General features: G+C 37.7%; 3 protein-coding genes across 3 annotated transcripts; 2 read left to right on the top strand and 1 right to left on the bottom strand.

Annotated features, from left to right (window-relative positions):
* Positions 1 to 417: 417 nt before the first annotated feature.
* On the top strand, positions 418 to 11,653 carry LOC122289168 (probable lysine-specific demethylase ELF6). Its single transcript, XM_043096130.1, has 7 exons — positions 418 to 2,097; positions 3,149 to 3,227; positions 3,405 to 3,472; positions 4,185 to 4,335; positions 6,716 to 7,293; positions 7,750 to 7,947; positions 8,293 to 11,653. Exons 1-7 carry the CDS (start codon positions 945 to 947, stop codon positions 10,914 to 10,916), a joined length of 4,851 nt encoding a protein of 1,616 aa, XP_042952064.1. The 5' UTR covers positions 418 to 944; the 3' UTR covers positions 10,917 to 11,653.
* Positions 11,654 to 12,245: 592 nt separating this feature from the next.
* Positions 12,246 to 13,265, top strand: LOC122289152 (probable acetyltransferase NATA1-like). Its single transcript, XM_043096109.1, has one exon. The coding sequence runs from the start codon at positions 12,353 to 12,355 to the stop codon at positions 13,061 to 13,063; it is 711 nt and encodes a 236-aa protein (XP_042952043.1). The 5' UTR covers positions 12,246 to 12,352; the 3' UTR covers positions 13,064 to 13,265.
* An 828-nt stretch (positions 13,266 to 14,093) lies between these two features.
* LOC122289162 (protein YELLOW LEAF 1, choloroplastic-like) lies at positions 14,094 to 16,091 on the bottom strand. Its single transcript, XM_043096120.1, has 3 exons — positions 15,897 to 16,091; positions 15,424 to 15,502; positions 14,094 to 14,427 (listed from the first exon to the last, which is right to left on the bottom strand). Exons 1-3 carry the CDS (start codon positions 16,089 to 16,091, stop codon positions 14,240 to 14,242), a joined length of 462 nt encoding a protein of 153 aa, XP_042952054.1. The 3' UTR covers positions 14,094 to 14,239.
* Positions 16,092 to 17,558: the final 1,467 nt, after the last annotated feature.

The following is a 17,558-nucleotide window of genomic DNA, read 5'->3' as shown; positions in this document are numbered from 1 at the left end:
TAATATAAGTTTTGAATATTTTCAATTGATTTTTGTGGAAAATAAATTTGAAAAATGATAGGATTACTACTATTTTATTACCTATTTACTACTTATTTTGTATTTTGATTTTTTTTTTAAAATTTTTAATTTTACTTAATAGTTAAGAAAGTGACTATTAATAAAATTATATATTTTTTAATTTTTTTTAATGTCGGAAAAATACTTATAAAAATAAAAAAAAAATCTTAAATAGCAAATAAATAGTGATAGAATAATAAGCTTATTACTGCCAAAATAATTTAGGAATCCCATTAAAATTTCCAGTACGTGGAATCTTGATCATCGCCGGATATCATGCCCCTGTTATACACCCTACACGTCCCTGTCTAGTGAGCCGCTTCATTCTAACGTGCGCCCCCGGTTCTATGACCTCAGCTTCCTCAAATCGAAACCCCCACGCTGATCGTACAAAAAACAAAAAACCGATAAATCGTCCACTCAACAGCTGATTGACCTTAGCATTGCGCTATACCATTGCTGCGCAAATTAGGTGTGTGAACACAGAGAATACTAACTTGTACCGAGCGGAAAATGTCGCTCAAAACCTAGACAATGCCCCCAATCCCATCTTCCCCCCCTCCTCTCTCTATCGTGCTTTCGAAGGTCAAACATATACTACCCCTCGCTGTTTCAGGTTTTGTTGCTTATTTCTTTATTCAATTTCCCTTACATTTCTGCTATTTCCCTCAACTCGTCTACGTTTAATGTGAATTGGATCAGAACAAACCCTTTTACAACTTCAGCAAAAAATTCCCAATCTAGGGTTTCAATTTTCAAGACATTTTGATGTTTTCTTTGGTGCTTTTTTCTATCATTCAACGAAGACAAGACAATGGTGTGTGATTGAGTGCTCTATATCTTATATACCATCCAATTGTTATTGGTTGTCAATCTTGGTTGTAATGGGTAATGTTGAAATACCCAATTGGCTAAAAGGGTTGCCGTTGGCGCCTGAGTTTCGCCCAACTGACACTGAGTTTGCTGACCCGATTGCCTACATATCGAAAATTGAGAAGAAAGCTAGTGCTTTTGGTATTTGTAAGATTATCCCGCCATTGCCAAAACCTTCAAAAAAATACGTGTTTGGCAACTTAAATAAATCACTTTTAAAATGCCCGGAACTGGGTTCTGATGTAAATTCTTCAAGTTTGTGTTCTTCTTTGAAAATTGGTTCTGGGGATAGTGATAGTGAGGGCGAGGTCCGGGCCGTGTTTACCACGAGGCACCAAGAATTGGGTCAGAGTGTGAAGAAAACAAAATGGGCGGTGCAAAGTTCGCAATCAGTTGTTCATAAGCAAGTATGGCAAAGCGGAGAGGTTTATACGTTAGAACAGTTTGAGTCTAAGTCGAAGGTTTTTGCACGGAGCGTATTGGGAATCACTAAGGAGGCTTCACCTTTAGTTGTAGAAGCGATGTTTTGGAAGGCAGCTTCTGAGAAGGCTATATATGTGGAGTATGCAAATGACGTTCCTGGGTCTGGGTTTGGAGAACCGGAAGGCCAGGTTCGCTTTTTTCATAGGAGGAGAAGGAAGAGGAATTTTTACCAGAGGAGTAAAGAGAGCTCTGACCTCAATAAAAATGAGATAGATGGCGTAATGGATTCTTCTAATGATGAGATGAAAAGTTCTTCTACCCAAAATGAACCAAATACGTCTTTGGAGGCACCAAAGCCATCTAATTCTTCATCAACATTGTTAGTGGATGAAAATTTAAGATGTTCTGGGCGTAAGAGTTCAAATGCTAGTAATGAGATGGAGGGTACTGCAGGTTGGAAGCTCTCAAACAGCCCGTGGAACTTACAAGTCATTGCACGCTCGCCAGGCTCACTTACCCGTTTCATGCCGGACGATATTCCAGGTGTTACTTCTCCCATGATCTACATTGGTATGCTTTTTAGCTGGTTTGCTTGGCATGTTGAAGATCATGAGCTTCACAGCATGAATTTTCTTCACACTGGCTCGCCAAAGACTTGGTATGCTGTCCCTGGAGATGATGCATTTGCTTTTGAGGAAGTCATTCGCCGTGAGGCTTATGGTGGCAATATTGATCATTTAGGTATTTAATATCTTTTACAGATGCTTATTTAATGTGAAAATTTAATAAGCTGAAAAATTCTACTTTAATTTTGAGAGATATTCCTGAATTCTGCATGTATATGCCATCTATATGACAGCAAGCACAAGTGACTGACTTGGGTGGACTTTGTTGACTTTACAATAATGAGCCACTGCAGAAACAGAACTTACTTTTGTTATTAAGTTATGGAAACATTTCTAGTTCATGTTTTGCTTTTGAATATAATCGTTTATGTGGTTGATAATGTTGCATTTAGCTGTTATGTTTAGCTTATCACTGACCAAATAAGTTTTTTTGATGAGTAAGTTAAACTTTAAAATGATCAAATAACAATTGGTGCATACTAATATGTATTTTTTTTTTTCCTTTTGCTCTTTCACACATTCTGTGCATTCTTCCATGGTTATAGTAATTGATAATTCTCAGATTGAATGGAAATTATGAGAAAAATCAGAAAGAGGCAGCTATTGGAGTAAAAACTGTGATGCTCTAAAGTCTAAGTAAAGCAGGTTCACCAAACGGAAACTGCACAGGCATGGGAATTGAGTGAACTAGTGGGATCTCAACTATTAATTGGTCATTCTTAGTTATTCATAATCAGGATCGGTATAAAAGGAACATATGATAGAACTTCAACTATGTATCACGAAGATGTACCTTGCTGAAACTAAATTAAGTTGTGTGCCCAAATTTGTCCTGCCACTCGTAGTGAAGGTGATTGTATAAATAATTGAAGATGGAAAATATGTTGAAGTGTTATCAGAATTTGGTCCCACAAGTAAATTTAGTTTCCTGGCAGTTTCAAAAAATTACTTTTATTTGCAATTTAGTTCCATTTTGTCTGCGATTTACTGTCCAAAAGTTGAAAATTTTTGACTGATTTAAGAACTATTCTTGAGGCACAATTCTTGGTCTTACATTTCACTTTACTTTCTTTTATGTGGATAGGTCATTTCCCCTCTGAAATTAATTTGGCGTTATTACTTCTATAGCATATTTATAACTTGGGTCCAGTTTCTCTTATGTTCAGCTGCTCTGACATTACTGGGTGAGAAGACAACTCTTCTATCTCCTGAGGTAGTAGTTGCATCGGGCATTCCTTGTTGTAGGTGGGTTTGTTTCTTTCTATTTCAGTGAGGCCTTTCTGGCCTGCCAGCATCACAAAATTTGTGAGGATTATACTTTGCTAGTTAATCATTCTAAGTGTTGCTGAGGCTGGGATTGTTTTTGTTTCTGATAGTTTTGTTGTTGGAGTTCTACTTATGTTGTTCTGGTTTTTTCTGTAGGTTAATACAGAACCCTGGCGAATTTGTTGTGACTTTCCCAAGTGCTTACCATGTGGGATTCAGCCATGGTAATTGCTTTGCAAATATGATTGGTTTGAACTTATATGCTCCTCCCTGAACATACTGCTCTTACTATGTTGAAGGCATTACACCTGGCCTAGGTTGCCAGAGAATTACATATTAATATAAGACTCAAACTTAAAAGATGGATATGGCCAGGAAAAAGCAAACTTAGAAAATGGAAGTTCTGCAAATGCTTGGAGTGAATCTTGGTTAATACAATATCAATGAATTCCTGACTCACCGATCACTGTTCATTTTGTTTCTAGTAAAAGCGAAGTATTCACTTTCTTTGTGAGCAAGGTCAATTTTGGCTTATAAATGATGTTCAAAAGAATTAATGGACTTTTAAAACAAATGGAATAAAAGAAAATAATGAAAATTATAAAAAGAGAACAAGGGGTAGAGGTGACCCCTCTGGAATTTATTTGTTGTTCTTCGAAGAAAGTAACAGGACATATACTGAAGATGAAAAATAGTGGAAGAAATAAAAAAAATTCACTAGTTCTTATTAATTGCCCACCCAAAGCATGTTCCACAATAATCACAATATTTACTAGAAAACATACATGTACACAATAACGCACATAGCTTGCCCTTATATCAGCATGCTGTTTTTATGAAGAGTTTACTTGATTCTTTGTTTATATCATGCATTCTTCTTCGTTCTTTTCTTTGATTGTTGTAGCATTGCTTTTTCTTTCTTCGTTTTTAAACTAGGTTTTAATTGTGGGGAAGCTGCTAACTTCGGAACCCCACAATGGCTTAAAGTAGCCAAGGAAGCTGCAGTGCGCAGAGCTGCTATGAACTATCTTCCCATGCTCTCTCATCAGCAGCTGCTATACCTGTTGACCATGTCTTTTGTCTCAAGGTTAGCCTACAGTTCCTTGAAATCCTCTAGTGAGCCTAAGTTAGCAAAACTAGTGACTGAAATGTCCGTCTGTGTTGCTTCATAGACTTGCTCTATGAAGGTTTATATGGGATTTTCAGGCCTTGTCTATTCTTTGATTAATATATTACATTTACTTATAAAAAAATGTTTATATGAGATAATTTTCCGGAATGGCACTTGTAAAAAAATCATGAAAGTTTATTCATTACAGTGAAATGAAAGTATTCTGCCTTGATTATGGTATAAGAACCGATTCTTTCCAAATATCTGGGGTTCCATGGCCATTTGGGCATCTATGGCCATTTCATCAATTTTCCTGCCATGGACCTTTGCAATTTACAACTTTTAAATATGTTTACAGATATCTTTTATAATTGTGCAGGATATCATGTACGTATTAGTATTTTAAAACTTGTTACGAATGCGTATTAATCTTAATTATCAAAAGTGTGTTATGAATGGGCTCATGATTACGTAAATGTTTGTAAACGTTTATTTTATTTTTTTATTATTATTTTTTTTGGTTGGGGGGGGGGGGGGGGGGGGGGGGGGCTTAGTTATACAAAAAATTTACACCAATTTTGAGCTTGGTCTGGGACCTGGTACTGCTGCTAGCTTCACCTGGGTTTTATAATGAGACCGGTTTGGGTTGAGTTGTACTTGAATGCACATTATATGATTTTTTTATCATTAATAATCATTCCATTATTATTTGTTATAAAAAATAAAAATAAAGTTCTTGTATTGAATGGGGATAATTTAAATGTTTTTCTTTCAGACTTTACTAGTTCCTAGTTCCTAGCTTGTATTTAGGTCTTTCCACTTGTATACTTCCTGTGTACTTGGGCTATGGGCTATGCCTATTTACTTGCATTAATAAAATCTCTTATTACTTATAAAATAAATAAATAATCATTACATTAGAAACACTAAAGGCTCATTCCTAGTACAATGGGGTGTATACAAGCAAGTCATCTAGCTAGAAATAGAAAAAGATACAAGATAATCATGGAGATCTAGCTAGAAATAGAAAAAGATACAAGATAATCATGGAGAGTAAGCCCATTAAAGTCTATCGGGATGCTGTCCAAAGGAGGAGAGTGTTGAAAAAGAAAATTTTCAGCTTCTCCATCATCATTCTCCAAGTTTGTACCATTCAATTTCCTCCAAATACACAATATGAGATATGGAGGAACCATTTCCCGCACTGCTAAGATTTGTGGACTTCCTTTCCTCCATGAGTTTTTTTTTTTTGGTAAGTTAAAATGGTCCACTATGCTTCTGGGCATGACTCAAGCCAAACCAAACCGTATGGCTCTAGCCACCTGGCAATGTAGTAAAACTGTAAAATATCATCCACTGAACTCTTGCAAAGGCAACATCACTCAATCACACCAATGTGTTTTTTCCTTAGATTGTCCATGGTTAGAATACCTAATCTAATTCATCTCATCTCATCTAATTATTACAACTTTTCCAAATTCCTACATAACATACAATAAACAATTCAACTTTTTTCAAATCCCAAAATAATAATAATGTTAAAAAATAACATTTTAACAATATTTTATTCAACTTTCATCTTTACTCATCTCATCTGAACTCACTATCCAAACTTCCTCTTAGTCTTCCATATTCTCATCCAAGGGACGGGATTACTATTATGAGGGGTAAGGATATTATAGAAAGAGCAAACATGGAGGCTAGGGGTTGTTATTATGAGGGAAGGATATTATAAAAAGACCAGACATTGAGGCCTCGTTTGGTTACGCAGTACAAATGAGATGAGATGAGATGTTTTGTTGAAAGTTAAATAAAATATTGTTATAATATAATTTTGTAATATTAATTTTGTTTTGGGATTTGAAAAAGTTGAATTGTTTATTATATTTTGTGTGGGAATTTGAAAAAGTTGTAATGATTATATGAGATGAGATATGCAAGTTTGGATGTGATTTTCCATCTATGATAGTGCTTTTATAAGTAACCTATCAGTTACCACTTGAAGTCATAGATGAATAACCAGGGCTAAGTAGGCAGAATTCCATTGCAAATATTAGCATTTGAAGCTGTCTCATGAGTTAATTTTACAATTGAAAAATACATTATCCATTTCAGAGACCATCAGAGGAGTAATCGGCTTATGTTCAGTATTAATTTAGTGAACTTGTATAGGATTTCATCCAACTTAACACAGGGATTTCTATCCTTGCCTGGTTGCACTTTCCGTACTTAATGCCACTCTTACATACTGCTTTTACATCAAATGTCTTTACTTAATTTGTCAATAAAAATATCATTTGGACACTGAATCTTTATTTGTTTCTTATGTTGTTATGCTGGACTGTATTAATTCCAGAGTGCCAAGATCCTTACTACCAGGTGTGCGGAGTTCTCGTCTGAGAGATCGCCAAAAAGAAGAAAGAGAATTGTTAGTAAAGAAGGCTTTTATAGAAGATATGTTGACTGAAAACATTCTGCTATCCGATCTTCTTGGAAAAGTAGCAAATTGTCATTCTGTTTTATGGAATGCTGATTTACTACCATATCCAAGTAGAGATTCTCAATTGCCTAGTGTAGCCGCCACTGATTCTACCACACCAACAGAAAATTCTTCTCATGTTCATTTTGAAAATAAAAATAGCTGTCAGAGTGATCTCCTTCATGAGATGAGCTTGTATATGGAGACTCTCAATGATTTATATCTGGATGACGATGATGTATCTTGTGACTTTCAAGTTGATTCTGGAACACTGGCATGCGTGGCTTGCGGAATCCTTGGTTTTCCATTTATGTGTGTTCTACAACCATCTGAAAAGGCATCCATGGAGCTTCTTCCTGCAGATAATCTTTTGTTTGAAGTAGGCCCCAGTGTCCCAGCACCTGAGGTTACTCGTTCTCCAGAACTTGATCGGTCTGGTAAAAGTTCTATTTCAGGTACTTGGTCTATGTACTTGCCTGAAAATCTTGCTCTCGTTCTCAATCATTTTTAATCCTTTATCTTAATCTGTCAAAGGTACGATGTCATTTAATAAGTCTGGATTATATGTTGAAATCTATTGGCAGACATGGCACGTTAGACGTTAGAGGAAATAATAAGTTCTGGAATCTATGATACCATTTGAAGCCAATTGAAAATTTGAAATCCTTACCCTCCAGTTTAGCAAATTTTATAGGTTGGTTGGATATTTGCAAAATATTTGAGTGTCCGGTAAGAGTTTCTATTTTCCCACATAATGGGCTTCAATTTGCGTATCTTTGGGACTTTCATAAAATCGAGGGGTGTTGCTAGTGGTTTCTCGTCAAAGCAATGTAATCACTAAATTTAATCTTTTTTACCACCTAACCTGGGCTTCTCAAGCGCTGCTGAATCAATTATGTTTTGTTTTGCAGAGAATCTTCCTCCTGATCCTGATGTATCCCTACCACCAATGGATCTGCAAATACCATTATCAACCAAGTTTGATATGGAATGGAACACCTCTAGTAAATTTCTGAGGCCAAGGATTTTCTGCCTGGAACACGCCATTCAGATTGTAGAGCTCTTGCACTCTAAAGGTGGAGCTAAGGTGCTTGTGATCTGTCATTCAGGTATATAGGCTCTAACCCACATCATGATTTATACTGCAAATTAGAGTTGCATACCTTCCCCAAATTATAATGATAAATCATGTAATCCCTTCTTCCCTTTTCATTTCATCATTCTTCTTTATAATTTTTTATACTTTCTCCCAGGAAAAGACTAGGCTTTTGGATGAATTTAGTTAAAATTCGAACAGGACACAATCAGATGGAGGTTGATATGCACTCTCTTTAAGCTGTGACAGATATCATTTTATCTGTTAGGATTCTTAGTCCCTTTGTTTGGGTCAAGATTGTTAGTCAAAGCATCTAGATCATAGCAATAATTATCTTTAATTTTCTTGATATGTGTAGACTATGAGAAGATTAAGGCACATGCTATGGCGATTGCAGAGGAAACTGGTAGACCTTTTAATTATAATGAGGTTCCATTAGATATTGCATCCCAGAAAGATCTTAACTTGATAGATCTTGCAATTGATGATGAAGAACATGATGAATGTGGGGAAGACTGGACGTCAAAACTGGGTATCAATTTACGGTACTGTGTTAAGGTCAGAAAGAAGTCTCCATCTATGCCAATTCAGTATGCGCTGACGTTGGATGGATTGTTCTCTGACGGTAGTCCCACTTCAGAATTGTTGACCATCAAATGGCAGTCCAGAAGATCACGTTCAAAAAAGTTAAATCATCCTTCCCATAATAAAGCATGTGACGATGCTCAATCAAAGAAGGATGAAGTGATGGGGGGAAGGTCAGATGGCATCTTCATCAAAAAAGAAGAAAAACTAATTCAATATTCGAGAAGGAACCTTAAGTTAAAACTGGGTGGTTCCACGGGGCCAAGCACAGTACATGGATGGCTTGGAAAAGATCTGTCAAAGGATGTTTCAACTGCTATGTATGGAGATCTTGATAAGCAAAGTGGAAAGGATTCTGAGGTTGATCTTTCTAACAAAGGAAGTTCGGGAAGTGAATCTGCAGGATTGGTCTTCTCTACTGCTACTAGAATATCTGGAATGCAAGATGAAACCCCGATGCTTACAGCTACCAGGGGTATGAGCTTGAACTTGGCTTCTTCACGAATTGAAGATCCCCCTAGTGCTGCTACACCAGCGGCTGGAAATTTTGAGGTGCAAAGTGAGAATCACACTCTGCATGATTCTGACATGGATGGAAAAGCTTACAATTTAGCAACGGGAGATGATTCCGAGACGCAACACAAAACCAAGCCCACTGATGAAACCAGAGAGGACAAGATCGCTGATGTCGAAAAATGTGAGAGTCCGCCTTCTATTGAAACTGATGAAGAGTTTGGAATGCAAGGAGAGAATCAAAGTGTGGAAAGAAGCAGCATCTCAAATGAGTTTTGTCATCTGATTTCTGCAGAGAAGTGCAATGTCTCAGCTGAAGGTTTGATGAACCATGTTTCCAACCCTGCAAGTCTACATGTTGCTGATCTGGTTGATAGAAATATAGAAAATGGAGCTCTGGAGGATTCTTGTGTCAACAGTAAGGTTCCTATTTGCGTGAGTTTAGATAATGAGGAGCAGCAAGAGATCCAGGCCACCATCAGAATTAACAATGACAGGCCTGTTTTAGGTAATTTTGCACCAACAAACCAGCATTCTCTTGCCCCAGTGGATGGCGTTTCTTGTACTGTTGCAGTGGAAACCCACCCTACTCTTGCCTCAGCACAAGCAGGTTGTGAGGGTCCTAGAATGAACCATGATGCCGAAGACATTAGCATTGCTATGTCTTCGGAATATATGGGGGCGCAAGAGCTGAAGACTAAATGTGGAAGTAATAAGGCTGAGCTAATTTCAAGTTATGCTCGACTAGCAAATGAGCTTACTCCTGCATCAAGAGAAATCCTGTCCCCAGACAGAAACGAGGAAATTGTCTCAAGTTCTGTTTCAACAATGGAAGTTAGTCAGCCTTGTGTACTGGTGAAAGGAAGTTCTGAAGGTCCAAGAGGGAGCCCTTCCGACGAAGATTTGCATGATGATGTCACCTTAGACACTGAAATGCAGCAAGAAATACAGGTTACGAATGGAATTGATGTGGGGCAATCTAGATTCATTATGCAAGTGGAAAATGAGCCTGTAACTGTGTCAGGGGGAGAAAGCTTTGAAGTTCCAAGAGGGAATTTTGCGGAGGAAAACATGAATAATGAAGTGAAACAGAAAAAGAGGGTGACAAATGAAAATAATGAGCAGGTTTCTGGCCATGATACACTTACAAATCATCCTTGTCCTGACTCACTTGAGAAACATTCCATGATTCAAAGAGAGTTCCATGCTGCAGAAAATCTACTTCGTGGTGAAGTTTGTTCACCACAGCATGATGGAGAGCTGGAAAGTATTGAGTCCACTGTTCTAGACCCCACACCAAAACCTGAATGCAGAGGAAAAAGAAAAAGAGAGGTGGAACGTTTGACAGAAAACAAGTTCAGTTGTAGTGCTTTTATCAGGAGTCCATGTGAGGGATTGAGACCAAGGGCTGAGAAGGATGCAACAAATAGATGTGGAATTGACGTGAGTAAAACGGTGGAGGAAAAGCCAGTAAGAAAGGTGAGCGAACCTTCAGATGTTTCTCATCCTAGGAACAAGAATGCCAAGGGTTCTCACAGGTGTGACCTTGAAGGTTGCCGTATGAGTTTCAAAACAAAGGCAGAACTTGTCTTGCACAAACGCAACCGGTGTCCACATGAAGGCTGTGGGAAGAGGTTCAGTTCCCACAAGTATGCAATGCTTCATCAACGTGTTCACGATGATGACAGGCCCCTCAAGTGCCCATGGAAAGGTTGCTTAATGTCATTTAAGTGGGCATGGGCTAGGACTGAGCACATAAGGGTGCACACCGGTGAGCGCCCCTACAAGTGCAAGGTCGAGGGCTGTGGCCTCTCTTTCAGGTTCGTATCAGATTTCAGCCGGCACAGACGAAAAACCGGGCATTATTTGAACTCAGCCGCATGAGAATGTCCTGATCAGGCTGGTTTTGCAATATTTGGTTAATGAGCAAGTGGGTTTCTGAGGCCCAAGGGGTGAGGGGGAACCCCAGCGGATCGTATATAATCTTACATTATTCTGTTTAGGTGTAGGGCTAGGGATATAGAGTGATCTTTTTGTAGTTTGGCATTCTTTAATCATTTGAATGCACTGATAGATGAAAGCCCTCGAACGTTGATCTCTCTGAATTGTTCGTGATAAGATGCAGCAGTCGCATCAAGCAGGAGAAGAAGCTCTCCAAATGGATGCTACATCTACACATGTTGGGTGGTCAAATCCTTGCTGGCCACTTCTGTGATACTCACTGGTGCCTTGTCTTGATTATTTTTTTTCAGTGAATAGAGACTGATGTTCTCTGGTTTCTCTAAATGGATAGTCGGAGAAAGAAGTAGAAGAGTCGTGTGATTTCATTATTTGTTTCTGAGGATAATTGACCAAACAGCTCTAGAGCCAGCTCAAAGCTTGACAATGTGCCAAAATCGGGACTTGACTTCATTTTTTGTTTTACCCCAAAGAAAAAAACTTTTGCTTTGGCTTTTTGCTTTTGGTGTTCCCCTTTCACTTCTATTGCCAAATACCAAACGATTAGTGATCTAGTCACACATGCCGAAGGTTGTTGGTCTGTATAAAAGTGGATTTGAAGACCTTGGAATTTGTTCTTATAAGTTATGCGTGACTGTGTGAATTCCAAATGCATTAAATCCCTTTGGCTTCTGATAAATAACCAAGAAAAGAACAATGATTCCCCACCTTTGTTGTTCAAAGCATGAAATTTCTACCTGTTACAGTTTGACACGGCAAATGGATGAATAATTATCAAGGCTCTTTACGCTCATGTCTAACTTTATTGATGTGACTTTGTCTATATGAGATTTATATTTTATAACTATAATTTTAACAGTTGATATACAATGAATAGCATATTCATCAATGTGATAAAATATATATATATATATATATATATCCTATTTCCATCAATACACCCCGTATTATAATGGAAGTAGAATGAAGATGTTCATATTTGTTATCATTAAAATAATTATATATTTAATAATATCACATTTTATGATTTTTTTTATTTTAAAAGAGTCTATACTGTACATCCGTGAAATATACTTACACTCGGTCTATTTGTTGTTGGGCATCGATAATGAGATTATTTTCAGAAAAAAAGGACAAAAGTCACCCATTCAAGGAATTAGAATTTAAAAGCAACCTTTTCTATAATATTCATATGAAATTAATAAAATTGCAACCTATATTTTCATGATTTGACCAGAACCATCGCTTATAAGAAAGTGAGGGCAACGCTTGCGTATAGTTCTAGAAATTAGAATCCCATTTATCTGTCTTTCTCTAAACAAATTTCCCAAACAAACCAACCGACCAATACGAAAGCTGCAATGGCCGCCGCTGCTCCTCCACCTCCACCAGTCCCAGCGCCCACAACACTGCCGAACCCAACCCCAACGGGGCACCCACTCTTCGCCCGTGTCCGCTTGGCCGACCCATCTGACGTCCCCCACATCCACAAGCTCATCCTCCAGTTGGCCGTCTTCGAGCACCTCACCCACCTCGTCTCCGCCACCGAAGACTCTCTTTCCTCCACCTTCTTTACCTCCCCTCCCTTCCACTCCTTCACCATCTTCGTCCTCGAGGTCTCCCCGAACCCATTCCTACCCACTCTCCTTCATCCTCCTTCGCAGCCTCCCTTCTCTCCTATTACCCGGACGCTCACCCTCGACCTCCCCATCGATGACCCAGAAAAGGAAACCTTCCGATCCGTCAACAGCGACGGCTTTGACGTTGTGGTTGCTGGCTTCGTTTTGTTTTTCCCCAACTACTCTACTTTCCTGGGGAAACCCGGATTCTATGTAGAGGATTTGTTTGTGAGGGATTGCTATAGAAGTAAGGGACTTGGGAAAATGCTGCTCTCAGCTGTGGCAGCTCAGGCGGTGAAGATGGGGTACGGGAGAGTGGAGTGGGTGGTTCTGGACTGGAATGTGAAGGCTATCAAGTTCTATGAGGAAATGGGTGCGAAGGTCTTGGAGGAGTGGAGGATTTGCAGGCTTACTGGTGAGGCACTCCAAGCCTATGGAAATGCTGCTAATTAATTGAAAAATAAGAAAAAAAAATCTTGGTTGTTAAGATATAGCATGACTGAGGGAAGCTTTATCTGATGGCTGTAGTTTGTGAGTACTCTATTTTCTGGTTTATCCAAGTAATTTCACTGCTTCGCTTGCTTCAAATTTTCTGATGTTGAACTGTGTTCTGTTGAGTAACATTTGTGGTGTTTTTATCTGTTCTCTGTTTCAATGATTTCTCTCATTTTTTCCTCCTCCTTTTCTTTTAGCCTTTATAAGTGCCAGTACTTTCTAGGATGGGTGGTCTTTTCCTTTCTAGGATGGATGGTCTTTTGCAAACCATCCATAGTCATTGTTGATGATTGAACCTGAATTACATCAACTTAGTACTGGATTTCTTTGGAAGTCCAATTTGTTAGCACTGGTTTGAATAAACGTACAGTTCGTCTGAAACTTTTATCGTTGCATACAAATTTATCTTAGACCGAATTGAAAAATGGGAAGGAAAAAACAACTACGCGCATCGATCTAGCGGCTGAATCCCAATGGGTTAGGTTCAACGATGTGTGGGTTTTTTTGTTTTGTTTTTGTTTTTATATATATATATTTTATTTTATTTTTTAAAATTTGTGATGCATGTCACCCTTGTCGGAATCCTATCCTACGTGATCATTGATGACGGTGATAAAATTTTGGAATTTTTAATTTAGAAAATAAGAACTAATCTAATAATCGATGGATTACTTAAAGCTACCGCCTAAGCACCCACTGCCTGGCCTTGATGCAGCAGCTTTACTCCCCATACTCGCTAGAAACTATAAAGAAGAAGAACACCCAACTCCTCCATTTCTCCCAAGAACTTTACCAACCCTGCGAAACCAAAAGTAGCTGAAACACATGTTATCCCACAAAATGGTTGAATTGATCTGACACAAAAGGAGGGCTGGCTGTTTCAAGTTTTGCATTTACGACCGCAACTCGTTGCACCCGTATTTCTCCAATTCTCAGTCTCGTCGAGATAGAACATAACAAATAAATAAATTTCAATGCAAAAGAATACTACTAGCCTCGCTCAAGATAAACCTTCTCTAATTAATCAAACTTTAGTCATCTAGTCAAATCAAAGAAATTTAGAGCGAAAATCTTTAATACCAATAATGTAAGCCAAATGTCCTTGTTTACACTGGTGAAAATACTCACTAATTTTCATTTATCCTTCTGATTACGCCACTCAATTTCTTTATCTTTTAAAAAGCCTAAGACACCAAGAACAGCAAAAAGGATCCATCCACCTGACGAACTGTCTCCGCCTCCACCGCCGCCGCCTCCACCGCCATCATGATAGGGTGGAAAACCAAATCCACCGTCATCAAGTTTTGCTGCCTTCTCCTTGCCTGAAATGCATTAAAACATTATATGCTGCTATTTGAAATGATCTAATAAATCCCCAAGAGGGAATTCTAACCTTTAAAACAAAGTAAACCAGCATTTCTCTTAATAACTTTTTTTTAACAAGTAAAAGAAGTTTTATTCAGCGAATATGATAGGCGAAGCCTATGTATACAGGAAGTATACAAAAGAAGCACCTAAATACATCCTAAGAGGGGAAAAGAGGAGCATTTCTCTTGATAACTCCAACTGAGTTTCTAAATAAAAATAGGATTAGAATTGTAATTCAATTCTAGAACCCAACAAAACATAAAAGCTGGATTGGCAGCTTTCTTCTGGCAATCCATAGGTAGACAAATATCACCTTCCAAATAAATTTTAACTCGAGATGCGCTAGTGGTTAGTCTTCAAAAGATTATCTTCCCCTCAGAAATTAGAAGACTCTCCTGCATATTAATCATATTGTCTAGTGCACCCCCCGTCTATGACATCTTAAACTACCCAAGTTTCCAAAAATAAAAAATAAAAAATCCAGTGGAAGGTTTACTAGATAATGCAATACAAGCATTTTCAACAAATGCCACGAAGTAAAAGCACAATTCAACAGAGAGAGGGCACACGCACACACGTATATATTACTGGATATTTCATAGCCATCGAGCTGAAAAGTAGGGACAATAATTGCCAAAACTATATCATAAAAAATGAAAAAGGAGACAAGTCTAGGAATTGAAGTTGAAGGGGTGCAAACTGCAAAGTACAAGTAAAATGCGTGGCTTGTATACTTCCAGCGTTCTTGTTTGCATCTTCTTTTGAGTTTCAATATAATCCTACTTATTAAAACAAAGTACAGTTGAAATGCACAAGACCGTTGCTATATAAGGTTACCCTCTTGAAATAAACTGAGCAAAGGCAGCATCAGTCGTTTGGCTGGGACATCAATGCACCAACTAATTCCTATGTAGTTTGGCAAGTGAAAAATATTGAGAAATAGCCATTACCAGGAGTGCCAGTAATTGTTAGAGCCTTCCGTGTCACGGTTTTTGTTTGCTCTGAAGTCGCTGCAGAGCACCTTGCATTCTGCAGAATGAAGAGTGCGGGAACAAGACATAAGAGATTCATGCATAACCAGATCTCTAGACAGACATGCAGTAGCATAAATACCAAGTAATGGAACTCCTATGCATCAGTGTATGGTTCCTAAATCAGGTATTCAATTGACTGATTTCTTCCCCACTCTTTTTTGAATGCTAAAACTTGTAAATCTCAAGCAGCATAGCAGAAAAATTTTACAAAAGAAACAACCATATCCAGTTCGTGAAAGGTCTAAACTTGGGCTTGCCACAACAAATTTTAACTTTTAAGGTTATAGGAGGTGATCCAATGCAAAAAAAGCTATATTCTATCCGATGGCAGGAGAAAATGCAGAAACAGACATATAATACAAATTATAGATATGCAAAAGCAAACATACCAAACCAACATGACATACAACTGAACTAGATTGCTGCATTTGACTGGCACGCATTCTGGGCTGCCTTCTATCCACATTTGAAAATGGCATAGAAACAGATTTAGCAGCACGAAGTTGTCCGCTTCTATTATGAAAAGGTTGAAACTGCACGGAGACCTGGCCTAGATTAGACCTAATTAGCTTGGTTTGCTCCATGTGTTGACAATTTGTTCTCACTGTGTACATAGAAGATAAATGTTGAGTAGCATTAACAAATTATTTTCAATATATAGAAGGCATGACAGTTAAGCAGCTTAGTTGCAGTAAAAATCTAATAATCTCTTCAACTACGTCTAAAAACAACTTCGAGGGAGCCAAAATCAACTTTTCTCTTCCTTAGCAGAGCATAAACTTGGAGAACCAATCAGTGATAAAGAGTGCTATATATATACCTCGCTCTCACAACTGAGACTCGGTATGTCTAGGCACTTTACATATCTTAGGTTGTGTCAATTTACTTGCACGTCACCACATGCTCAAAGAAAAAAGAGCTCATATTTAGTAGGTTCATTCTGTTGAGATTGATAATCAATTATCTTGTAGTTTGCAATCAATTACATATCCCTAAATTTAAAGTAATCATGATAGCCATATACGGTAGAGGGGGCAATAGGATTTGCCTTTGAAATCAACATCGTTATGGAAATCTTATTTGACCTAAAAGATAATCTGGTTGGTCAAAACAATTGTACATATGAACAAAATAAGTAAGATGAAGAGTTCAAAGAAGTACAATAAAATGAAAATACAAGGGATAAGTTAAAAAAAAAAATCATTAGGAAACCAGATGCTTTCCACATAATTAAGCCGAATATTTCTCTAAGTTCTAGATAATTCATACACTGTAGATTGTAAAAATATCAATAGTCCCAGAAAGTATAAGGAAAAAAAAAAAATTATTTATCGGTCAAATTTTAAGAGAGGCTCTTCTATTTCCATTTCGTATGTTCTAATCTTCTGAAAAACAAACAAAATAATCCCAAATCTCAGTAATGATATGTAGATTGATGTAGAAATGCTCACATAAATATATAAAACATACATGTTTTTGCAGGTCTGTCAAATAAATAGGCATGTACATAGAAATACCCATAGGTATGCCGCATGCAAGCAGATCTGCCTCGATGAAAGGAAGAAAGAGAGTGAAGTAGAAAGGAGATAGGATTATAAATCCCTTGAGCCAGGTTCTTTTGTTATTTTTATTATTATTTTTTTGGTTCTAATATTCTGAAAAATAAATAGGGTAATTACAAATCTCAGTAATAATATGTAGATTCACGTAGAAATACTCCATAAATGCATAAACCATACATGTTTTTGCAAGTCTTTCTGCATCTATTTACACATAGGCATGCATCCACAAATGAAGAGAGAGAGAGAGAGAGAACCTGTAACTGTGGTTATCGCTGGTATGCAAAGAAGAGTCGCCTTGTGCAAGGGAGAAAGAAAGGGGAAAGAAGAAAGGCGAGCAGGAGTATATATCCCTTAATCAGGCTGCTTTTATTATTTTTATTATTATTATTATATTCTGAAGGCGGTTTGCTATGCTTGTTAGTGCATTTGACTACAGCGGAAAAGAGAAAATTATGACATAATATAACTCATAACGTCAGGTGGTGAGAA

Source organism: Carya illinoinensis, chromosome 1 (genome assembly GCF_018687715.1).
Source record: "Carya illinoinensis cultivar Pawnee chromosome 1, C.illinoinensisPawnee_v1, whole genome shotgun sequence".
NCBI lineage: Eukaryota > Viridiplantae > Streptophyta > Magnoliopsida > Fagales > Juglandaceae > Carya > Carya illinoinensis.
This window is presented reverse-complemented; position numbering and strand designations above follow the sequence as displayed.